General features: G+C 40.9%; 1 protein-coding gene across 2 annotated transcripts in view; it reads left to right on the top strand.

The window, feature by feature from the left end:
• The window catches only part of LOC123504600, a 49,706-nt gene that overhangs the window by 16,075 nt on the left and 7,514 nt on the right, over positions 1-26,117 (top strand). The window contains exons 2-6 of one of the 2 annotated variants that reach the window (XM_045255260.1): positions 6,826-6,898; positions 8,618-8,674; positions 8,973-9,146; positions 9,279-9,407; positions 14,421-14,561. In XM_045255260.1, the coding sequence (XP_045111195.1) occupies positions 6,826-6,898; positions 8,618-8,674; positions 8,973-9,146; positions 9,279-9,407; positions 14,421-14,561 (574 nt within the window). The remainder of the gene's footprint in view (positions 1-6,825; positions 6,899-8,617; positions 8,675-8,972; positions 9,147-9,278; positions 9,408-14,420; positions 14,562-26,117) is intronic. The other variant, XM_045255261.1, reaches the window with a different exon arrangement.

Raw genomic sequence — 26,117 nt, 5'->3', positions numbered from 1 at the left:
TACCATTACCTTTTACTTTCCTGCCAACTATACTTACCTACCTGCCATCCTACACACAAGTCAATTCATAAAAGAAAAGAAAAATTAATCCAAAGCTAGATTTTCTAAGTGTTATAGATTAGCCACAAAAGAGGGAAATATGAAAAAAAGTGAAAATATAGTTTAAGTAAAAAACAAAAAAGTAAGAGCCTGCATTAAGAAGGAAATAAAGGATGAGAACCTGCTTCAATTCTTATTCATAAAGGAAGACATGGAGTAGGAAGTGAGGATAGTGACTGCCTCTTGCAATAGTGAGACGGAGAGAATATACGTCCGTTATAAACTCACTACATCGGGGCTATGCAAGGACGAAAACATGCTATTAGGAATGACGAAGAGAAGTGATCGTGGAAGTAGTTAAAAAAAAAAAAAGAGTAACTGGAAAGTGTGGTGGAAGAATGAATTGATTTTATGTAAAGGTCTATAAAGATAATGGGAATATCATGGTTATTCTGTAACTTCCCGTCAATAGTTGAGAGAATAGGTTTCTAAAAGGGTTAGCCAGTTTAGGTTTGGACATTATCTAATAATTGACAATCAAAGAGAAGTGGTGAGATATTCTTATTCTATCCTGATTAGATATATGAAAATAAGGGAAGCTGCAAGAATGAGTGCACATGGCGGCCCTCTACGGTACATATCTAGCTATTGTCATTTACTATCCTCAATCATAAATGATTTAATCTTATTTTATATTAAAGCTTCCTTATAAATTGACAGTAAAAATCTGAATACTTGGTCTATTCCATTAATCTTTTGTTCTATTTAGGGATTGATTTTCTTTCTTCTCTTTTCAAGTGCGTATTTATCAAGACTGAACTTGTTATTTCTTGTTCTATCCCGACACACACACACACACACACACACACACACACACACACACACACACACACACACACACACACACACACACACACACACACACACAGAGACACATACACACACACTTACACGCATACACACACGCACACTCCAGCGTCTCTATAGAGTCTGGAATATCTGGATAGATCAAGACTGGACTAACTATTTCTTGACTTATCCTGACACTTATCCACACACACAGACACACACACACACACACACGCTGTGTGTGGCTTTACAAGCCAGATGACCGGGGTTCGATTCCCCGGCCGGGTGGAGATATTTGGGTGTGTCTCCTTTCACGTGTAGCCCCTGTTCACCTAGCAGTGAGTAGGTACGGGATGTAAATCGAGGAGTTGTGACCTTGTTGTCCCGGTGTGTGGTGTGTGCCTGGTCTCAGATTTATCCCAAGATCGGAAATAATGAGCTCTGAGCTCGTTCCGTAGGGTAACGTCTGGCTGTCTCGTCAGAGACTGCAGCAGATCAAACAGTGAATTACACACACACACACACACACACACACACACACACACACACACACACACACACACACACACACACACACACACACACACACACACACACACACACACACACACACACACACACACACACACACCAGCGTTTCTCTCTTTAGAGATTAGAATGTGATGAGTGACAAAAATTGACTTGAGCGAATGTGAAATAGCTACTTTCAATACAATCTTTTTATATCAAATTGAAATATTGAAATGCCTGTGAAAACTTTCCCGTAAAGATCAAAATAAGAATATCCATTTTGATTGAAAAAATGCAATTGACTGCTGTTATAGAAGACCTTCGTAACGATTTTAGTTTCATATATTTGACAGGCAAAAGAATGTATTTATTTGACTCAGGGATATGAAAGAAAAGAGCTACTGGTCGCTGTCACAGAAAAGAGAATTACGATGTGTTGAGTATCGTAGGACTTGACTGAGTTTAATGACTTGAATCTAGAGCATTGAAGACCATTAGATTCTTCAGACCTTCATTCATACATCACAGGAAAACGCTTAATATGTTTGTGACTCATTAGTGACTCTCCAAAAGATTTACACCTTAACCTCTACAGTACTATGACGCGTGTTCATTTTTCATTCTGCTTACTATTATTAATGGTAATAGTGGTAGTAGTAGTAGTAGTAGTAGTAGTAGTAGTAGTAGTAGTAGTAGTAGTAGTAGTAGTAGTAGTGGCAGTAGTAGTAGTAGTGATAGTAGTAGAAGTATTGATAATAGTAGTAGAAGTATTGATAATAGTAGTAGTAGTAGTAGTAGTAGTAGTAGTAGTAGTAGTAGTAATAGTAGTAGTCGAAATAGTAATGATAGTAGAGGTAATGATAGCAGCAATAGTATCAGTATTAGCAGCAGTAGCTCGGTCTTTATTGTTTCACCTGGTGTAGGAGTATTAGTGGTAATTACGTGAATGAGTGAGTGAATAATGCTGAGGCAAACACAGGAGGAGGAAAAGGAGGAGGAGGAGAAGAAGGAAGCGCTGTAGTATCGAGTGAGGCGGTGGCATTGCATTGCTTATTCACGCTCACTCACATCACTTACATACGCTGCGGGAAAGTGAACACTCATCGTGTTTACTTCCCTGTCTGACTGCTTTATTAGTCCGTGTACGAGGAATTCCCAAGAAAAAAATAAAAACATTCTCCCAAAGTCATATATGTATTAGTTTGTCTACGTAAGCTGACCATATTTACATTATCTTATTGCATTTTATTCTCCTACCCAACACATAACCCTTCAAGATTACGTACAGCGTCCGTAGAATTCTATACAGTGTTATGTTCCTAGTAGCCATGGAGGGTATTAGTTATTAATAAGCTATCGATTAGATGTATATGTACTCCACTGAGGCATTCCTTATGTTAGGCAGTGATTCATAGGCCAGCCATTGTCGAGTAACGTAGATGCTTTAAATGCTACACCTCCCACAAATATGTTGATTGACTCTTATCCTCTCTCTGCCTTTATTACCGTGTTTTTCCGTCAAAGCATATCAACCGAAATGCGTCATTTTAGTGTAGACTCCATGACCCAAGTTGTCAGTAAGCGAGGCGAGGTGGCGAGGGCTCCGTGGCCACAAGTTCTGGGGGGAAGCAATTACGTCAGTGGAGGTGGGATCGATGCGGCAGCGGTATAGTTCCTGCAAGGCCAAGTTCAAGTGTGTATGGCCGTTCCTGGTATGTGAGAGGACAGTCTGAGGGAGTGGATGGAATGATACACGAGTGAGTAGTGGCGAGCAGTGGTGAATGGTGGTGAGTGTAGTTGAGTGTAGTGTGTTTAAGAGGTGTAGGAGGGAAGAGGGCAGGCGGAAGAGAATGCCACTTAATAACCAGCAGTAGAGGAATTTCACATGAGCTATGAGAATAATTCAGACGTGACTAGTGTGTGCCGGTTATTGTTCAAAGCCTTACGTGGAAACGAGCTTGCGTGGTAGGTCACCACGTCCCCCTCCCTGGAGAGCCTGCTTATTCCACTACCACCACCTCCTCCTCCTGCACCTGTTGCTGCCCTGCGCCGCCACCTCGCACACCTGTGTCCACTACTTACTGACATGTTCACCTGGTGTTATGAGGACATATTTCCCTGCTCCCTTAGTTAATGTCCTCAGGGAATAAGGAACATGTTTTGGAGTCTCTTTTCTTTTTGTGTTGTTTATGTAGTTAGGCAGCTAATGTTTCTTTTTATTTGCCTGCTGTTGTTTCGTCGTTTGTTTCCACTGTCAAATTTTCTTTATATTCTTGAAGGAACTGCGACACTAGAAGTTGTTGCTTTTGCAGTTGTTATGCAAAAGGAAGAATAAGAACACTAGTAAAGCTTTTAAGAGTAATGAATACCAAACCTTCTGCACCTTGAAATTTACGATAAAACAACGTATGTAATATAATTGACCTAAAAGTTTGGATCAACACAATTTCTCCTTACTTTCAAGAGTCTCTGCACTGCCAGTCATCATTACCAAATGCATGAAGAAGTCTTACACTTTAATGAGATGCGCATACAAACACGTACATACCACTGGCACGCATGCTACACCAACACTGCCCCTTACCTCTCTCATCTCTCCGTCACACCAAAGTAGAAATCTAACAAAAGGAGAAGATTAAGTTGTGAAAGATACTGTGCCTTAGAATGAAGTTTGTCGAATTGCAAAAAAATATTTGGAGAGTGCCAGAAGCAAGTCCTCTCCACTGGCCAGACCATTTCGGCTGCTGGAAACAGGGGACCGCCAAGTGTAGACCTGGTGGCTTCTTGACGCTTACCTTAATTCCTCATGTTCTTATGGTTTTATCCAGCACGAATATAAACCTAAAGAAAATATAGTGCTTTAGAAATAGTAGTTCTGCACCAAGACCATTTCAGAGTTTAGTGATTCCAATCCTCTGCAAAACTCCGTCATAGATCAGATTTAAGGACTTCATAGTGAAACGTCTAGCCACCAATTATCTAAACTTTGTTTTTATTGGGTCCACAAGGTTTTGTCGTCTGTTTACTTAAGATAGATGTGTTCCTTTATTTCCAGCTAACAGTTACACGGGAAGGCTATAGGTGTCTCGATCGCTTACACGCGTACCTGCTCGATTGGGGAAGGTCGCCCACACACACACACACACACACACACACACGCACACACACACACACACACACACACACACACACACACACACACACACACACACACACACACACACACACACACACACACACACACACACACACACACACACACACACACACACACACACACACACACACACACACACACACACACACACACACACACACACACACACACACGAGAGGTCTAAACGCACAATAAACGATCAATAAAAAAAAATAAGCGGAAAAGACTGATAAAGACTTGAGGAGGAGGACGAGGACATATTGCACTGTTGGAGGGGAGATGGGAGAGGAAGGGAGCTATCCACATGCCATGAGAATTATGATACCCACACGGCGGAGGGACATGCCACCTTGTTATTGATCCTCCCTCACTTCACCTCCTCCTTTTCTCATGTCTTCATCTGGCACACTTTATTCATTCTTCGCTTTTCTACTCCTTCCTTTTTCAATCTGCTTGCGTCTTTCTTCTCCACCTAACGTTTTTTTTTTTATCTTTATTACTTCACGTCGACCTGCGTTCCTTCCTTTTCTCCCTCTCATTCCTCCTCCAACTCTCCCCTCTCATTCCGTCTTCATCGAAAAATTCCTTTCATCACTCACTGACCTTGTCTTTCATGGCATTCCCGGCATTTCTGTCATCCTTTGGTCCCGCACTCCCGTCACTTTCTCCTCCTCCGTATGAATGCCAGCGTCTTATTACCAAATATTCACGTTGTCCATGAATATATACAGCTACTTTGCTTCAGTCTGTTACAGCCTTCGTTAGTTATTCTAGTCTTTCATTATATTTTCTATTTCGTGTCTGTTTATTAATCAATTTTGTGTTTATTTGCTATTTATTTTTTTCTTTTGTATTTCCTCCGGTTCCATCTTTCATTGCATTGCATTTCTTTCACTGCTTCTTTTCTGGTATACAGCAAACATTTCATCTGATGTACTAACTGTTTATGAAGAACTTAAACTTTATTTATTCATTTATTTATTTTATTTTATTTTATTTTTTTTTTTTACGCTATGACCTATAGCGCCTGTAGGTATACTTGAAGAGTATGTATAGGAAGTGCTGTTCAGCTTCCACCCTCCAGTGGTGCAGGCAATTTTATTTATAATGGTGCCAATATTAGGGCCCATATCACTACCCAAGCGCATCCTTTGGTGTAACCACCTAGAACCTGGGTATCATGGTGACATGTAGGTAATTTTAAACCGCTCGACAAGTGGCAGAGTTTCAAGGAGGTGGTGCGATTCGAACCTAAGCGTGGACGTCTGCCCGATCACACGCTCACCACCTTATCCACTACGCCACCACCTCCCTTAAGCTATACCGAAAGTCCTGCTCTATAACACTGATTCAACTTTGAAAACTTGCAATATGGTGAAAATAATTCTCTACAATGGAGATTTTAATGTGAAAACGTGAAACATGTTGAAAATCATGCTTTAGATCTTGAGTTTAATTTGAAAGGTCTTGAATGATGTAAGTGTTTTTCTTCGTAAGTATTGATTCTAGTGTGAACTTGAGAATATTGAAACTCCTGCTCCACGATATTGATTTTACTATGCTTCAAACTTCCATATATTTATCCCCAGTGCTACAGAGGTGCAGTCTCTCATCTACATACATCATCATTCTGCATTCTCCACTCATCCTTCTTCACACCAACAACCATAATTTACACCATAAATTTTTCCCCAAACAAATTTTCTGTCGCTAACATTCCACGTACAGAGTTTATGTCAAATTATAAGAGTTTATCATAGGGGAAAGCTACTTCGTGAAATTCAAAGGAGGAATCTTCTTGGCAGGAATGTACTGAAGTGGACTTTGTAAAGAAACTCATGATCACCTAGCTAGTATGTTACCTGACCTACATAACCTATCTTATCTTGACCTATCCTAATCTGGCTGAGCTTATCCTAATCTACTCCAACTTAATGTGACCTGATATAACCTAACCTGTTATGAGCAAAGTTAATCTAACCTAATCTGACCTATCCTAACTTCACTAACCTGACAAAACCTGATCTATTCTAACGTTACCTGGCCTAACTTGATAGACTGACACAACGTTACCTGACTAAACCACACCTAACTTAACCAGCGCCAACTTAGGCCTATTTAAGTTAACCATATGTGACCTGACTTAATATTAACTTAAATTCACAAGCCTTACGTAACCGAATCATACAAAACGACCTAATCTATTGTAACCTTATTCAAATCTAACCTGACCCGAGTGAAGCTAATGACTGTTCTCTCTTCCTCCACAGGGGCAATGGCAACCCGATGTATGACCGCCGGGTTGTGCGGGGTTCCAACTACGCCAAACGCCTGGGGAACGAGGTAGGCGGCTCAGCAACACGCTCACGTCACGGCCTTTTGCTGCTGACCTCGCGTTGATTATATATATATTTTTGCAATTTATCTTTTTACGTTTAGGAAGATTTTTGTTTTGTAATGGTACATAGTCAAAGCTTTTTTTTATATTTTACCTCTAACATTTGAAATTTTTGTGCTTTCTGCTGGATTTAGATTTTTTTTACTCCGATTTTATTGTGTTAAGAAGTAGATTTTTTTTTAAACTATCTAATCAAAGCTTTTTTCCATTTTAACTACCTCTTAAGGATATTTCGGCTTATTTTACTATACTAAATGTTTCTTCATAATTTCAGTAATGATATTAAGTTTGCTTGCTGAATAACTTCATAATTTTCAAAGCAAAAGAAAAAAAAAAGGAGTTTGATGAGAACTTTCCTCTTCCATTCAAGGCTTTCATAGCAATACCATGAGTAATGCATGACTATCTTGTCTTCCATTGTACAAGGAGTGGACGCAATAACAATCTCTGATTCCATCATAATAGGACATGATACATTCTTTTCACCTACTTTAACTTAAACCTCCATGGACGCTTGCTTTCCTGTAGTTGAATAGCCATAGTGATAGTGGCGGCGCGTCCGAGGCTGCTGGCATGGCATTCCTTCTCAGTGGTAGTGTTGAAAGCCTCCTTCCTTTGAGTCGCCAGCCGGGACCTTCATGGTGATCCGCTAAATGATATCACATGCATTATACACCTTGAAATGAGACGGTCATGATCCACTAAGTTAACTGCGTGTATCACGAAGCTTAGCAAGGTAAATAACGCTCCTCTTGATTACGAAAGGATGAGAGAGGCAGAGTTAGAGGGAGAGAGTGGCTCACGTCAATTAATATCAGAGAGAGGTAATAAAGAGTGGATGAAGAAGAGACGATAAAAGGCAATAATTTGAGGTCATTGCAGGTAATTTGCCACTATATTAGATACTGGAATTAGCGCTTGGGTCGGGCAGTCCTGAAGGGTCCTGGCTGGCTAGCACTCTTACTTACTTACTTACTTACCTACTGACTCTGTTGTATAAACTCTTGCCTTTACTACACAGGAGACGCGATGCCACTCAGGCTGTCACGACGATGCCCTGTAGAGATTAATAATGCTCACTGTGACTTTATTTCTCTCCCTCTGCTTTCCCATTCTCTCTCTCTCTCTCTCTCTCTCTCTCTCTCTCTCTCTCTCTCTCTCTCTCTCTCTCTCTCTCTCTCTCTCTCTCTCTCTCATGTGTGTCTATTTGTCTGTCTGTCACGTTCTATCTTTGTCTCTCTGCTTTTCTTCCTGTGTGTGTGTGTTGTCTCGTCTGTCAATACTTGTGTCTGTTCGTCTATTTTGTTCTTCTTGCCCTTCCGTTCGTATCTATGATTGTCTGTCTTTCCATCTGTTCGTCTGTCTGTCTGTTTGTGTTCGTGTCTGTATGTCTGTCGGCTTTTCTGGCTGCTTTTCATTTTATGTTCGACTTTGTGTCTATCTGTTTGTCTGTCTGTCTGTCTGTCTGTCTGTTCTTCTGTATCTTTGTCCATTCGTCCGTCTATCTAACTTTTCGACTCTGTTAAACTCTCTGTCTGTCTCTCTCTCTCTCTCTCTCTCTCTCTCTCTCTCTCTCTCTCTCTCTCTCTCTCTCTCTCTCTCTCTCTCTCTCTCTCTCTCTCTCTCTCTCTCTCTCTCTCTCTCTCTCTCTCTCGCTGCCACAGGACTTGCCCAAATGGAACCCTTACTTCACCAACGCTCGCTCTCTTGAAAACATCAAGGTGAGTCGCTTCTTGTCTCGCAGGTGAGCGACTGACCTCAATCAAACATATCACAAAAACGGGGAGGAAACAAACCCACGGTAAACACATACGAAAGAAAACTTTTGGGTACCTGTTGAGGAATTTTCAGTAGCGTGTACACTCGTATGTAGATCGAGAGACCCATGAAGTGAGAATTTTTATAGTATGTAATGCTTGTGGTGAAATTTTAGTTGAATATTTATAACTGGTTCAGGAGTGATGTTCTGCATTACTTTCCTCGTATGCGTAGTTCACACTCAGTCCTTTGCACCAACAGCCTGAACCCGAGACAAACCAACGGCGGCAGGAGTTCCGGGAGAAGCTTGAGGCGCGGGCACGGCTACGGCGGGAGAGTCACGGCATGTCCTCCCTGTACCCCTCTCACGCAACCCACGCCCGCCCTCGCGCACACTCCCATGCTTACGTCCAAACTGAAAACTACTACGAGCCGGTGAGTAATTCAGTAATCAATGAAGTGTGCACGTGTATCTTGAAATTAGCAGTTCCTCGTATACAAGACCGGTGAAAATCGTTACCTGGCTTCGTGGATTGGTAATGATTGAATCTAACTTCCCGTTTGCAGCTTGAGCGACCCCCTGAGGCTGAGGTAGGCTTGCAAACCGAGGCGTGGGGGGAGGATGGGTTCCCTCCCCCTGTGGTGTTCCAGTCTCCTGCAGTCGCCGACATGAGCACGCAGGTGTTTGAGGACGAGGTCAGTGTTACGTTGTGTGGACACGCGAGTACTGGCTGGTCTGCGTGTATTGATTCTCAACTGCTACTCTTCACCTTTGGCTAAAAATAGATGTTGCCTCTTGACATTTCCCCTTTCTTTTTATCTATTCATTTTTTCAGTTCTCCCGTCTCATTCTTTTTCTTTTGCCTGCCAAACAGATCATCTAGGTGTTTTCAAATGTTTGCTGGAATAATTTACATTTCCTCACTGGTTTCATATCTTCCTTCAAATTCTGAAACATTTACGGATTTGTTATAGACTAATTCTAAGCTAATTTCATGGGTATTTTCATGATTCTAGTGAGAGCTTAAGGGAGTTACCACACACACACACACACACACACACACACACACACACACACACACACACACACACACACACACACACACACACACAGAATGAAAGGCACGTACAGCCAGGTAATTTCTCCCTTATCTCGCTTCATTTCTCAATCAATGTTACCCAGATGGATGAGTGACGGTCACGCATGCATTTCAAAATAACTCCCATCGCCTTTCCCTGAGTCATCCCACTCGCCCACTACCAACGCGACACACACGCCAAAGGACACGCATATTTTAGACCGAACTGTGAAAAGCTCCTTGATGGCAGACATACTACTTTCAAAAGCGTCCAGTTGAAGCTACATGATTCTTAGCCCCTTCAGTTTCAGGAGGCGTTTTCATATTTATTCTTCTTACTATTTGGTGATTTTGTACAGCTTCAGAAACTTATGTGGGGATTAGAATAGTGAAGAATCTGGCCATTAATCTTCTGACCTCCATAAGCCCTTGCTAATATAAATAAATCATCTAACCACACCAAAGATTCATGATAAAAATGAGTCCCAGTACTGAAGGGGTTAAGCTGCTTTTATTGTTCTAGTGACAGATTAACAAGTTTTCTATATTATCAACTGGGGAAAACCTCTTGATAACCTGGGTAATAATCTCTAAAGCCTTTAAAAATAGTGGTGATGAGAAAGGGCCGCCGTGGTACAGTGGAACCATGCGTGCTTTGGGGTCCGAGGGGTCTCCAAGCGCACGGGTTAGAATTCTGTCCACGATCCGAGTGTAAGTTGGGCTTCCTCACTCGGGGCAACGGTTTCCTAGCGGGTGGGCTTTGAGATAGGAGGTACCCGCAAAAATATCCCCTTTAGCCCACATGGTATAAATGGTATAAATAAAGTGTAAGTGTTTCAGAGTGCGTGGTACACATTTTGCCATCCAGCTCTGCATTCCTTTCCTAACACGTGTTTCGTAGAAGTTCAGGTTAAATAATTCCGTGTGAACTTTTATACCCTGAAGAGAACGTGGTGTAAAGTTCATTTCGCTTTCGCTCTTAACATGTCCTCTGTGCTTTCTCTCTCTCTCTCTCTCTCTCTCTCTCTCTCTCTCTCTCTCTCTCTCTCTCTCTCTCTCTCTCTCTCTCTCTCTCTCTCTCTCTCTCTCTCTCTCTCTCTCTCTCTCTCTCTCTCTCTCTCTCTCTCTCTCTCTCTCTCTCTCTCTCTCTCGCAACTTTCTCCGCTTCGTTGTGTGTGCCGGCTGGATTGCTGACGTCACTCTTAGTTGTATTCCATTCTCGCATAAACGATCTATTTAATTCAGGTGTTTAGAAGCAAAACATATCGACGTGCCTGATCAATACAGCCGACTGATTCTTTTTATTCTTCACTGCCTTACCTCATCACTCCCATCCCTTACTCTTATACCTGTATACATGATAGACACACACACACACACACACACACACACACACACACACACACACACACACACACACACACACACACACACACACACTACCTTCCTAGTTTTTCTAACCAAATCATTACCTTCACTCTTGCGCTCTTCCAGATTCTCTCTCTCTTTTTCTGTACTTCCTATTCCAGTGACAAGCAACAGAGGAATACTAATGGCTCGCCCGTATAATGTGGATGTGCTCTCATTACATGTACTATACCCTCATTATACCTTAATTATACAACATCTTCTTCCATTTTCATTTTGATTCGTAACTCGCACATGACGTATGTTAATTTCGTAACTAGTGCGCTCTGCAGTGTACATATGTATACGCATCCATACACGTACATACATACAAATATATATTAAAGTTGAGTTAGTTGGGATCCTTAAAAAATTGGACATACTTATGATAAGATTGATAGTTGGAAATAGATAAGTATGTTTCATACAGAGACCGCCATGTGTTTGCCTGACGGTTTCTCGTAGATTTCCATATTTTCTTAAGCCTTTATATTCTTATGCATTGACATGTTAATGTCTCTTTGCTTTGTTTAGTAATCGAGTAAGAATGTTCTCTAGACAAACTATTTACCAACTTTCCTGCTTTATGTCTGCCTTTCCTCTTACCTGACGTGACAGACTGCATAGCAAGAACTCAGTCCTCTGCACGTCCCCCACATCACACCAGGCGTCCATTTCCTTTAATTAGACCCCACCTTGAAGTCTCCCAAGTGTGTCATCCTCTAATTACAGCGCCTTAAGGTCGAGACTGCCTTACAGACTGGTTGAACGGTAGACTCTATTACTTAACGCTGTCTTCCTCGGCACATCGAGCGAGGCTTGGCAATGAGGGCGGTGTGTGTTAGTGGATATACGTGGTGGCGGCGGCGTGTTATGCGGGTATACAGGACGATGGATCATGAGAATGGTGGTAAATCACTCTATTCAGCAGCGGAATTTCAGACAGTACTCTAAAGCTTAAGGAAGGATTGATGGGTTAGCCTTGAGTGAAGATAGACTACCTATTCTTGTTAATCTATAGAGCGCCGTATAAATTTAAAACTCAAGGACATAATGAGTTCAAGGCGAAGCATAGCAAATGGGTAATTGTTCTATAAATTTTGGGACTCGTAATAAAAGCTTGCGCAAGGAAGTGACTGGACGCAAAGAATTTCTGTCGCAGTTGTATTGATGCTAGTAATGTACGTGTAGTTTTGATTAGATAGAACTGGCCTGTACTCGAGAAATTTGTTTTAGAAACTACATTTTCATAGAGATAGTTTCACAAAGCTAATATGTTCCTTTGATAAGATAAAATACGGAAGGGCAGGAGTTTATACTTAAGTTGTGGTAAGATGCATTACAAGCACAAACACACGCCAGCACATCCAGATTGTTAACAAATTATGTGTTAGTGCTGCGATAACATTAGTCATCCCGATGATATGCCACAATGGATGTAAAATAGATAAATAAACTGTAGGAATCCCATTACTAGTGGTTGAAAGCATAACACACACCGACTTCTTTCATGTAGTTATGTCTTAGTGTTACGATAACCTGAGTAAGTAAAGAAGGACCTTGTTTGGTGGTGTGTGAGACGTGATAAATGATACACAGCTGACTAAATGAGTCCAGTAACATCTCACAAATAATATACGTAAGTAAATACAGAGACAGGAGTGTTTGGCAATGCAAGAGGCGGGATGGAATGCACATGCCACACTTGAGCTTTCCTATAGTCATGTTTTGTTATGGTTTTGTGTTGTGGTAGACTAAATCAGCTCGACGATACGCCACTGTCATTATAGAATAAACATACATAGGATCGGAATTTATTTGGGGGTGCTTGAGGAGGGTGGGATGCAAAACACGTCCCAAACAGTATGGTGAGGCGGCAGGGAGGAAGTGAACGCTACAGTACACTGCAGGGGAAATTATTCACAAGTCATTGTATGTTAGCGTTACAGAATGTTTTTTTCTTCTTCACATGCATCTCTTTCCATATTGACGCGTCATACATATTGGACGAGGAAGATTTTTACCATCGAATTAAATATAAAGCGTTTTAAAATGTGAATTATGTATTTTCATATGCGCATAATGCATACATATACATAATCGTACTTATACTGTGCATATCCATAAAACGTACTGCTACATTAGCGTATTTTTTATAGTATGCATGTCGTTACCCTTACACACACACACACACACACACACACACACACACACACACACACACACACACACACACACACACACACACACACACACACACACACACACACACACACACACACACACACACACACACACACACACACACACACACACACACACACACACACACACACACACACACACACACACACACACACACACACACACACACACACACACACACACACACACACACACACCTTGACCTTGTTGTCCCGGTGTGTGGTGTGTGCCTGGTCTCAGGCATATCCGAAGATCGGAAATAATGAGCTCTGAGCTCGTTCCGTAGGGTAACGTCTGGCTGTCTCGTCAGAGACTGCAGCAGATCAAACAGTGAAACACACACACACACACACACACACACACACACACACACACACACACACACACACACACACACACACACACACACACACACACACGAGTTGAATGCCAACGACCACACCACGCTGAACACAGCTAAGCTAATCAACTTTGGGTCCGGTTAGTACATGAATGGGTGACTGCATGGGAACATCGGACATTGATGGCATTCCGAATTTGTAAAGGGCCGCCATAACTGCCATAGATTCGAACACACTAAGGATTGGTTACCTATGGAATTTTTCCGTTGACAAGCTGGGAAATTATATATTGTCTCTCCTGACCAGGGGATGGATGTGCGATGTGTGAAGTCATACTCTGAACAGAAAATCGGTAACACTGAGCTCTGAGGCTGCACTTAGACGGTAACGTCTGGTGGTTGCTAGTCCACTTGTGATTAGGCCTTGGGGAATGAATACTCACACAAACATTCACATTATTCTGAAGCTGCTTGTCTATTTTTGTATCTCCGTTAACTGTAACTTTTTAATACAGTTATCTAATTCTTAATTATACTTTTGCCTCTAGTCTTTAGGGACTGACACCTATGGCTGGCATTTTTTGGTAACTTTTTTTATGCTTTTAGGTAGAGCCTTCCTTATACGAAACACGAGAGATTTCATCCCTTAGTACCTAAGAGCTGTTTTCTCCTCGACAGCTGTACGAGGAAGACGAGGGCGAGGTGGCGGTGGCGGCGCTTGTGGCGAGGACGCTGCGAGAGGCAACCCTGGAAGTGCTTGAAGAAGAGCAGGCGGAGGAGGAAAGGATCAGCAGGATGCGGGATACTCTACTGCACAAGGTAGAGAGAGAGAGAGAGAGAGAGAGAGAGAGAGAGAGAGAGAGAGAGAGAGAGAGAGAGAGAGAGAGAGAGAGAGAGAGAGAGAGAGAGAGAGAGAGAGAGAGAGAGAGAGAGAGAGAGAGAGAGAGAGAGAGTTATACAAAAGAACATTACATTGAACTACCAGATCGACATTCTTGGTTTGAATTTTTGTGTAGAAATCTTTTGGAAGGAGGAAGTTTAGCGCCAAATCTTCCTTATAACACGCAAATTGATCGGTTCACTGGCTGTTGCTGCTGCTCGGCCTTGAAATTCAGCGAGAGTGGCGAGCATTGATTGATTCGTGGGTGTCTGATTAGTACTCCACGCCTCGGTATTGGTCCGTGCATTGGGAAGGAAAAGGTCGAGGTGCTGCATTCCACAAGAGTAGGTGAGGCTCTTCTGCTTGCTTTTGTGCGGTATGTGACTCAGCTGTTTTGTGGGACCTTGTAGCCTTTTTCTTTTCTTTTCATTAGGGTTCTCCTCTTCCTTCTTGACCTATTCTAACTAATCAGCTTAATTGTTTCCTGATTTTCCTGTCTTTACTCATTCTTCTTCTTCTTCTTCTTCTTCTTCTTCTTCTTCTTCTTCTTCTTCTTCTTCTTCTTCTTCTTCTTCTGTTCTTGTTCTTCTTGTTCTTGTTCTTGTTCTTCTTGTTCTTGTTCTTGTTCTTCTTGTTCTTGTTCTTTTTGTTCTTCTTGTTTTCCTCCTCCTCCTCCTCCTCCTCCTCCTCCTCCTCCTTTACAGCTGCGTGTGGATGGAATTTCAATAATGATTAGGTATAGTTTTCTCAGGTATACTTTTAAAATTTCTCTCTTTGACATTTAAAATGATAATAATAATAATGATAGAAATAATATTAATTGCAATAGTAATAACAACAACAACAACAACAATAATAATAATAATAGTAATGATAATAATGATAATGATAATAATAATAATAATAATAAGCCATTCATTGAACAATCATAGAAGAAAAATGTTTATATCAACGGAACTCTAGTGAAGGATAGCAAAAAGAAAATAAAACAAGAAGAATCCGAGTTGGAGGTTCCACTTTTAAGAGTATAGTAAAAAGAGATGTCTGAAACGTTTTTCCTCGCACTGAAAGAGTTCAAGTCATAGGTAAAGCAAATTTAGAAAGTAACAGGAAATTCCAGAATCTCGGTCAGATTACGTAGACAAGACAAGAAATACGATGACAAAGGGATGGAGGTATTTGCTCAAAGAAAGTACACTGGAAGGCTTTATCACCTGCTCCCTGTGCTCTACTTTCGTCCTTTCCTCTTGTTAGAGAACTAGTTCTTTGGGTCACAAATAGATCTACGGGCGCAAACGTCATCAGGTCCTACATCAGCTCTACAGGTTTAAATGTCAGTAATTCTTCTGAATATCTTATGAGCTTTCTACAGCTGATGGTTGTACTGGAAGTTCAGTTAGTTACGTAAATATCTCTTCACCTTTCTGCAGCTGCAGTGCAATTACTTACCGTAGTCATCAAAAGTTAAATCGTCCAGAGACTGAGGTGACCGGGTATTTGTAAAGGTGAGCCTCACATTCGGGTCACACTTCCGACCACATAACGATCACCAGCCGTGTAAATGCTTTATGTACACGTGACACATGTAGACCTGTAGCGCGACACGCACATTGCATTGACTCAGTGACGGATAAAGATCCTTTCCCGTAGTCCGTGGTGAAGGTCGCTTGTTACATCTCTCTCCTGTCGATACTGTGTCCCTTTACTGACTGAAACACGCGGGACACGAATGCTGCTGTTTGGGTAGGTTGTGTCTTACCTACTTCGGTCCACACTCCTATGGCCTCAAAGCTGAGGTGCCATCATCGATTGATCAAACTCACTAAATACATAGACATTTCTGTAATCTAAAGACACTTCACAGATTTCTTTGGACAAGCTGTCAGACTCGTTTTAAAAGACTGATAATCTAGTACGTACATTTTTGCCGATATTTGTTGCCCTATGCAGGAGTCCGTCTTATATGAAAAGTATATATACATGTAGTCTTACACAAAGCAAACTGGAAGGAATGAAACATGATTCACAATATAACTCTGGATTTTCTTCTGGTCTGTCCTTCTAAGAGACTGACACCTTCAGTGGAGCCTTGTTTGCCAGTATTGTTGCCTTTGGCTAGAGATCTTGCAGACAGAAAAAAAAGTATTTGTGCTACACAATGTACACGGGAGGGAATGAAAGAATATGCAATATCAGAACTCACGATGTTTGTAGGACTGATATTATGCAAGAAAACACCAAATTACATCGGTCATCACAGGTACCCGGACGTAAATACTTGAAAAAAAACATCAAAGTGCATAATTGACAGAATCATCAATGTAGGAAATCTATAATGTCATCTTTTACCTGCATCGTCCTTGATATTTATGAATTAATGGTTTTTCATTCATATTTAATTTAAATCAGTCGTAGCGAGATACGTTCGGCGAACTGGAAAATGTCACGAACTGCAAGCATCAGTCTGTGCATTGTGCTGAGAAAAAAGAAAAAATTGTACGAGTAAGTGTCAACTCCCAACCGACCAACGGATAGTTATAAATTACTTAGCACGATGAGGGACGACGAAACCAACTGAAATTTAAGGTCTCATCTCACTGGATTGAAAGTAAATGTTAGTGAGAGCAATGCTGCCATCTATAAACCAGTGGAATAAGTATTAAGTCTGGCAATGCTCGCTGCTCCACAATATCACTAGCAAAAAAATGACTTGTAAAAAGAAAAAAAGATATTCTCTTGAAGTCTAATTACAAGCAGATGGTTTTCATATTCACATAATTTTCCTTTCTAAGTTGTAGAGAGAGAGAGAGAGAGAGAGAGAGAGAGAGAGAGAGAGAGAGAGAGAGAGAGAGAGAGAGAGAGAGAGAGAGAGAGAGAGAGAGAGAGAGAGAGAGAGAGAGAGTGTGTGTGTGTCTAGGGTGGCACAAAGTCTATCAGCCTCAACATGAGATTCGTGCCGCCTCTCTGAATCAACACGGTGCAATATATATTTGAGTACATAACGGATTATTGACAAGGAAGATCGAGGCCGCGGTGAGGGAGAGCGATCCTGAGGAAGGAGGACACAGCTTGAGGAGGTGGAAGTGGTGGAGGAGGAGGAGGGGGGGGAGGAGAAGGAGGAAGATAAGAAGTAGGAAGAGAATTATGGAAGATGGGAAGACATGATTTAGTTGGGGAGAAAAAGACGCGACTGGGAGAAGGCATTTAAAGTTTAATAGGATTGTATAACGAATCACCAGAGAGAGAGAGAGAGAGAGCACCTACTACCACCACCACCACCACCACCACCACCAGTGTCCTTTACATTTCTAAACACTCAGCTGAACACACGCAAACTTCGTGACCTCAACAAGCTCTGGAGACATTACTCGGAAGAAAAAAGGCGACTAGCGGTGTTTCCAGAAGTGGGTCAAACATCATTACTTTTGCAACGTTTCACCGGGTGCCCTTTTGCTGTGTCTGCCTCCCCTCAGTCATTCATGCATCCCTGAACTTTGTCTGCCTCTGTGTGTGTGTGTGTGTGTGTGTCTTCCTCTCCTTCCCTCCCTCCCTCCTTCCTTCCTACTTACATACTTTTCTGTCCTCCTTCCTTCCTATTTTTGTTCCTCCCTTCAGGTTTTATTTATCTTGTCTTGGTGGGCGGGCAGTAAACTTTATGTGGCGTTATCTAGAGGTTTCTTTTTATTTATTATTTGTTTTTTTATTCTTGCTGTGTGTGTGTGTGTGTGTGTGTGTGTGTGTGTGTGTGTGTGTGTGTGTGTGTGTGTGTGTGTGTGTGTGTGTGTGTGTGTGTGTGTGTGTGTGTGTGTGTGTGTGTGTGTGTGTGTGTGTGTGTGATTACGTTCACTTAACCCTTTAATACCATGACATGTCTTTATATTTATTCCGGTTACTATTACGTGATTTTATACAGCTTCAAAATATCATGGGGGGGATTAAAACAGTGAAGACTCTGGACTATTAACCTTCTGACCAGCATAGAACCTTGCTAGTGTAAATAAAATCGTCAAACCATACTCAAAACTCATGGTAAAAATGCGTCCCAGTACTGATGGGGTTAAAAAAATCTATCCAATATTTCTACTCTGTCATCTGAATTAATTAACGTCAAAATCAGATAGAAAAATGAAGTGTGAATGGAACTAGAAGGCTTATGCTCACAATAGCGTCTAACAGAGAAGAAACACGACGGGGAGAGTGACAATAAACAGACCAAATGACAATAAAAAAAAGGATGGCTAGAATCTTCTCATAAAACTGTTGATAAATGAAAACTCTAATAACGGAAGGAAGAGTGAATGAATTACGGAACCCCTTCACGTGTATTCTCTTGCTATATTGCTCTCTTATGTCGATGATTCAGAAACAAAACATGAGCAGATATTATTTGTATGCTCTCTTTTGTGTCATCGTGTAAGGCTATATGTGGAGAGAGAGAGAGAGAGAGAGAGAGAGAGAGAGAGAGAGAGAGAGAGAGAGAGAGAGAGAGAGAGAGAGAGAGAGAGAGAGAGAGAGAGAGAGATTCTAACTTACTTTATCTCTCTATTTGTTTTTGTTAATGTTTTTGTCTGTCTCTCTGTCTGTCTGTCTCTCTCTCTCTCTTTCTCTGTTTCTGTCTGTCTGTCTGTTTGTTTGTTTGTCTGTCTGACTGTCTGTCTATTTCTGTCTGTCTCTCTCTCTCTCTCTCTCTCTCTCTCTCTCTCTCTCTCTCTCTCTCTCTCTCTCTCTCTCTCTCTCTCTCTCTCTCTCTCTCTCTCTCTCTCTCTCTCTCTCTCTCTCTCTCTCTCTCAACCTAAACTCCTTACTAGCGCCTTACCTAGGTCTCTAAATGCAAGACAACGTGTATCCCTTAATAAATGACACTTCCCTATCTGATGCAGCGCTGTATAGCATGTTATCGGCAGAGCGCAATCCACTTCCCTCTTCCGTACATTCCACCTTCTCTTCTAGGTCAACTTAGCAAAATCTGTCACGTGAAAAATGCATCCGTTGGTTTATTCCGCATTGATTCTCGTGGTTTGATTATTCTTGAGGTAGTTTTTTGAGTGTTATTGATTTATCTGTTTACTTTTCTTCTTCTTTTTTCTCTAGGCTGAGCAATTCATAATATTGCTCGTTTTTTTCTTATTTTTTTTCGTATATATTTTTTGCTTTTATTTTTCTGTATGATGTGTTTTCTTCACTTCATATCAGTACTGTAACTCAAGAATAAGCTCTTTTTGTTTATTTGTATTGAGTTAACTATTTCTTATTCAATCGCAATGTCCTTGTTTAGATTCCAATTTTGGCATTCTTTTCTTTTCAACTTTTCGATTTTGTTGGACAGTCTCCTATCCTCTCATATTGTATTCATTGGAATGTTTTGAGTGATTTTTTTAATTCCTCATTATCATTAACTTGGGTTCTTTTTACCTCAGTTCACCTTCCATTCGTGGCGCCGTTCTCAAAAGTGTTTTCTTTCTTATTTGTCCATCTTGCAAATAAAATAACCGTATTCTAAATCTTTTATATATTTTTGGTAATTCAAACAGTTTTAACCTCACCATTCAGCCACTATATTGCTCCCACATTTTCTATTCTCTCTTTCTTCCGAATTACCCTTTAATCTAATCTACTTTACTTTACATCACCTTCCTCCGCCGCGCACTCCTTACCACGTCAATATCCAAACTCAAGTCACTTACTCATGCATACCTTCAGCGGGCAGTCCAGTCACCCTTCGCCCTACTTCACTATCCTACTCTTCGCGGCGCCCTTCCGTCCTTGCCTTGCCTCTCCCCCCATCCCAACTCCACACACTTACATGCTTCACTCTGCTCGCCTCATAGGAAAATCGATCTTGCATGAAAATAGAGCGGAAGGGTGGAACTCCCAGTATACTTAATAATTCTAGCGACGCCTTTACCGACTTCCAATAACGCTTGTCAGGTTTTCTTTGATATGCGAGGCTGTCAGTTCCTCAAAGGGTGACTATACTAGGTGTAAATAGGAGTTTATCGGAGAGAGAGAGAGAGAGAGAGAGAGAGAGAGAGAGAGAGAGAGAGAGAGTGAGAGTTAGAGAATCATTGACCAATAATAATAAGGAAGTTGAGCGTAAAATGAGCGACGTTTTCGTATAATTGCTGGCAAAATTGCATTACTTTTCATTGTTGAGTAATCTTTTTTATATTTAATTTTGCCTCTGTGTGTGTGTGTGTGTGTGTGTGTGTGTGTGTGTGTGTGTGTGTGTGTGTGTGTGTGTGTGTGTGTGTGTGTGTGTGTTGCAGATTTCCAAGAATCATTCATTGTGTTTGCATATCAAGTCGTTTCTTCTCCCTCCTTTCTTCCTCTCCCCTATCCCTCTCCTCCCTTCTCCCTTTGCCTGCATTTTTACGTAACTTACGATGGTATTGATTCACGAGAGAGAGAGAGAGAGAGAGAGAGAGAGAGAGAGAGAGAGAGAGAGAGAGAGAGAGAGAAACAAAAAAAAAATGATTGATTGATTGATTTAAAGGACGCCGCCACATTGGGGTCAGGTGAGACAAACAAGCACACACACACACACACACACACACACACACACACACACACACACACACACACACACACACACACACACACACACACACACACATACATTCATACAAACCAAATGTGTGCAAATCATTCAAGCATGAAAAAAAGCAAAGGAACTAGTCAATGTTCATCTGTCGTAACTAACATTTAGAAGTCAAGAAGGAAATGGTAAGAATAAAGGACACAACACACTCAGACAAAAATCTCTCGCTCAGAGTCTGACAGTGGATAACTTTCTTTAAAACTTACCTGCTCCTAATCTCTCTCTTAACAGTCTCTACTGGAAGATACTGAAGTTTTAAGAGTTTTTTTTCATGTTCCTAATGTTAGTTTAATGATTATCCCGCATCATCAGTGATAAAAGACATTCAAAAAATCATAATTACTCACTCAAACTTATTAGAGAACAAAGATTTTAAAGATGCGTAACAATACAAAATTATACTGTTTTAGAAGTTGTTCTAGAAGTGTTTTCATGATTCTGGTTAGAGTTTAACAAATAGTCTGCATCATCATTAAAAAAGAAATCATTTAGGAAAGTGTGAATATTAATTTCTGTAGCCGTTAAAAAGATATTCCCACACAACGGAAATAAGAAAGGAACACTACAAGGATGAGTGTATTGGCAAGAAACATAAGGCGTAGTAAGAGCAGAGTTCAACATACTTTTAACCTAATTCCTGTGTGTTGCTGTGAACCTCAAGATGAAATATTAACGCTTGTATGCTACGTGCTACTTATCTTTCTTTTGAGGTCTCGCCCGCCACTCTGCCTATCGCCTCCATGCCAAACCTCAGAAGACCCTTAACACACTTCCGCACGTGATAAGATGTAGCATTATCTTCGCAACATCATTTCTTCTTATAGTGTGATTGTAAAAGTAGCTTTGTTGCTTCTGTTACTACTACTACTACTACTACTACTACTACTACTACTACTACTACTACTACTACTACTACTACTACTACTACTACTACTACTACTACTACTACTACATTACCGCCACCACGAGTGCCGCCTCCACTATTACAATCATCACCACCATTGCTACATACATTAACACCTATACTACTAATTCAATACAACATATCCAACTCGCGGCTCAGTGTGTTTACCTTATTATAAATTCAATTACAAAGAACGCACCATGAAAATCTTATTGGAAGCTATTGACTGCCGCCACCACCACCACCACCACCACCACCACCACCACCAGTCTAACAACCACGGTCAATAAGTAGTTTGGTTCTTTCCTCCATTTCCTTCTGAGTACCTTAAACAAATACTCATTCCCTTGACTGCTAGTGAACTAATAAACCACGTATTGATTCATCTGAGTTACTTTAAAAGACTTAGGGTGAAAATAAAGCTAAAAAACAGGAGGACTTTTGCTGTCAATGGTGTCTTTTGAAAATGAATCCTTAACTTGTAAGATAACATATGGAACGTAAAATATTCACAGGTGTCAAATAATTAACTTTTTTCGCGACCGTGGCATGGATTTTGTTATGCTCTAAGTATCAATAGACAATTTTTGTTAAGTTAAGGATGATGCTTATCCATATCGAGTGGATACAAATCATATAGATACTCAGTCTGCACAATTTTACCTTACAAACTCAATTATAACTAACTAATAGAGGATTTGGTGAAGTCTGGAGCACATCTATAGTATTGAATACGTTAATAGATATGAAACGCAGGGACAAAAACAGTAACCTTGAAAAGTACAGGTTAGCGATGCGTGTCTTACCGCGTTAGACAGGAATCACGTGTATGGTGGAATGCAGGGGACGGAATCAGTACGAGACGCAGTGACGGAACTATTACCTGAGAAAAGCAGCAGGTTAGCAAGTGGTTTTTGTCGAATCGGTGCACATCAAACACGGCATAGGGTGATTTCATTATGTGTAGGTACGCACCCTTCCCTCTCCACCCACAGTATTGAGGGAACGGTCTCACCTACGGATTTCTGAGTAAGTGTTGCAATGTTTTACGCGAGAAAGTTTTGCAAGGAATAGGTTGTGTAGTTATAACATTTAGTGATTAGTCTCTCTCTCTCTCTCTCTCTCTCTCTCTCTCTCTCTCTCTCTCTCTCTCTCTCTCTCTCTCTCTCTCACATGGGACCAATTATCCATCTTACTTCCGTCTCGTCAGATTGGGTCGATGGCGGGTCAGTTCAGTCCGGCGGGTGGCAAGGTCTGGCAAGGTCTGGCACTCTCAGCTTATTGATTCTCATGACAATTTGGACTTTTTTTTCCTCTGATCCTGACACTCGCATAATCTGTGGCGCGCACGTAAGATGATGAATATTCTATGTGGTTATTTTGGGTTTTGTCCATTGACTGGTTTCATTTCCTTCCTTAAGTAGCTCATTCGTCTTAATTCGTTGCGCAGTGTTGTTTTGGACACGTACCCAAGTTATGAAAGTGGTTTAGAAAGGTTAGGAAGTGATGAAAATGGCGTTGTGTTTTATTTTGATGTTTTAGGGACAGTAGTCAAGAGCTGAAAACAAATGGAATGGAGAGAAAAGGAAGGTATTAGCCCCAGTAAGCAAGAAAATATTAATAAGTTTTACATTTGTGTTTTGTTGATGGCCCTGATTTTAACACTTGCCTTGGAAATGCACTAACTTGTCACTCTGTTTTATTGCCTTCGATTGCGATTCTGCTGAATTGGCGTGTTATAAGTGACGCTCTAAATAGTTTACTATGAAGAATATGAAGCCACTCTTGTCAGTATTGTTGCCCCATGAAGATGCCTGAAGGTGAGAATGAGCCATCAATGATCATAGTAAAAGGACATAAGGGAAACTACAATAAAGCAAGAGAAATGTACATGTAAAAGAAATATGTCAATCGAAAAGTTTACGTGACATATCTTAAAACTCCTTATTCACTGATTGATTGATTGATACATTTATTGCTGCATTAATTATAAAATGCAATAAAGGAGGAGGATGGACCTTGCCTCCCACCCCCTAGACAAAGATATAAGGGTAGAGTATCAAAAATACAAAAATCTATAGTATACATTACAAGAATATAAGGAAATAAATACAGATATTGCACAGCATTGTCTTGGTTCTAACAGCGTGTCATATATCTTTCCGTTTGTGAGTGTTTTCTTTTCATTTCCTTTGCAAGACCTGTGAAGCTTGAACTCGCCTTTCCATGCACTTTAAGATAATAACATGACTAAATAAATAAAATTGATAAATAAGAATTAATGGTTGTTGTAAGGGTAAAGTATCAGTTTCTGAGCAGAGTATTTATTTGTTTGGAAACACATCCATAGATAATATTTGCCGTGTTATTAGTTAAGTGAAAGAAGAATAAGGAAGAAACTGATTCTTAATAGGATAAATTTGTAGGGAGCTTTTGATGGAAATCATACAAATTGTTGATAGGAATGACAGGTGGAAACAGACAGATATGATTTATACAGAACCTGTCACGTCTACAACTAATGATTTCTCACGGGAGTCCTTGTTTTCTCATATTTTTTTCTTTACAGTTCTTATACTTTGGATTTTGTGCCGCAGCCTTGCATTAAAATGATAATCACTCGTATATCCGGGTGTGTTCGTATGTAAGGAAACCAGGATGTCACACGTGGCCTCGCGCTCCGCCACCACAAACGCCAAGGAAGAAAACATGCAACGTTGATCATTTCTCCAACGATTGTGTTCAATTATTTGCAAACGCGCGGAGGGAGGAGCTAAATTTAGCCCCACTAGCCATGGATATTTGATAAGTAATACGTACATTCCTAGTTGGACTTTTCCCTCTGTGTAACGATTTTCGTGTTCGTGTATTGGTGTAGTAGAGTATTGAGCGTGGCGCGAGGGAGTCTTTCTGGTGGGTGGGAAAGTGGGAAAGTTCCTGGTTACTCCTTTTCACTCCTCGCGTTCTGTACTGAAGGAAGACGACGGGATAAGGAAGACGACGGGATGTGTATTTCATTTTGCTGTAGTGATTGTTAATGAGGAGGTTCTTGTCTACCGAACATCAAGGAAAGAGCACCGGATGTCTCTCTTCTTTTTTCCTTAGCACTGAATTTGTAATGACTAGCAGGGTTGACATTGATAAGAAAACAAGCCTATGACAAAAAATAAGGAAAGCGGCAAGAATCTCTAAGTCTTACACGTGGTAGCTCCTGAAACGTGTCTAACTCTTTTCACCGATCATCCTCTTCCATGAATTTGTCTAGTCTCCCTTTATAGTTACCTAATGACTCGGCATTAGCAACCTGATTACTGAGTCTATTTCACTGAAGTTCCTGGCTATTCCTGGATGCTCCCTCGACGTGGTCACTGAAGAATAAGGACGGAATGTGTATTTTTAGCACTAAGTCTCAGAGTAAAGGGTGCATTGTGACTGACCTCGTGTTTGCTTCCCAAAAGTGTAGAATGCAACTGATGTCTCTGCAGTAATACTTTCTCTTTCACTTAAATGAAAAAAAAAAAAAAATTTGTCTTGCGTATATATTTCCTTACTGCACCATGCAAATCTAATCACAATATAATGCATAATGATTAGGTATAAGAAGATATAGTGAAAATATCTAACATCTGTTGTTTAATAAGTGGAGTTTATCTACGCACAACATCCACTCCATCCCATCCACACACACACACACACACACACTGCAGCTCTATCACGGCATCCAGTTTAATTCTACCAAGCTCTTTAATTCAAACACTACTCGTCGCCTAGAAGACAACACGTTTGAAGGCCACACTGCAGCCTTTGTGCTGGCGGCAACAGTCACAATGCACCACCACCACGAGCTTCACCTTGCCTGTGGACGAGGTGATGTGCGAACCAGAACATGGATCGCGTGTTGTCGTTGAACATAACAATAATACTGAATGTTTACTATAAAGAGACAGAAAAGGAGGCCAGACGTATACTCGTGGTCCATCCTTGACTGAAAAG

The sequence above is a fragment of the Portunus trituberculatus genome, chromosome 16, assembly GCF_017591435.1.
Source record: "Portunus trituberculatus isolate SZX2019 chromosome 16, ASM1759143v1, whole genome shotgun sequence".
NCBI lineage: Eukaryota > Metazoa > Arthropoda > Malacostraca > Decapoda > Portunidae > Portunus > Portunus trituberculatus.
The sequence above is the reverse complement of the archived record's forward strand: the minus strand, read 5'-3'. Positions and strand labels throughout refer to the sequence as shown.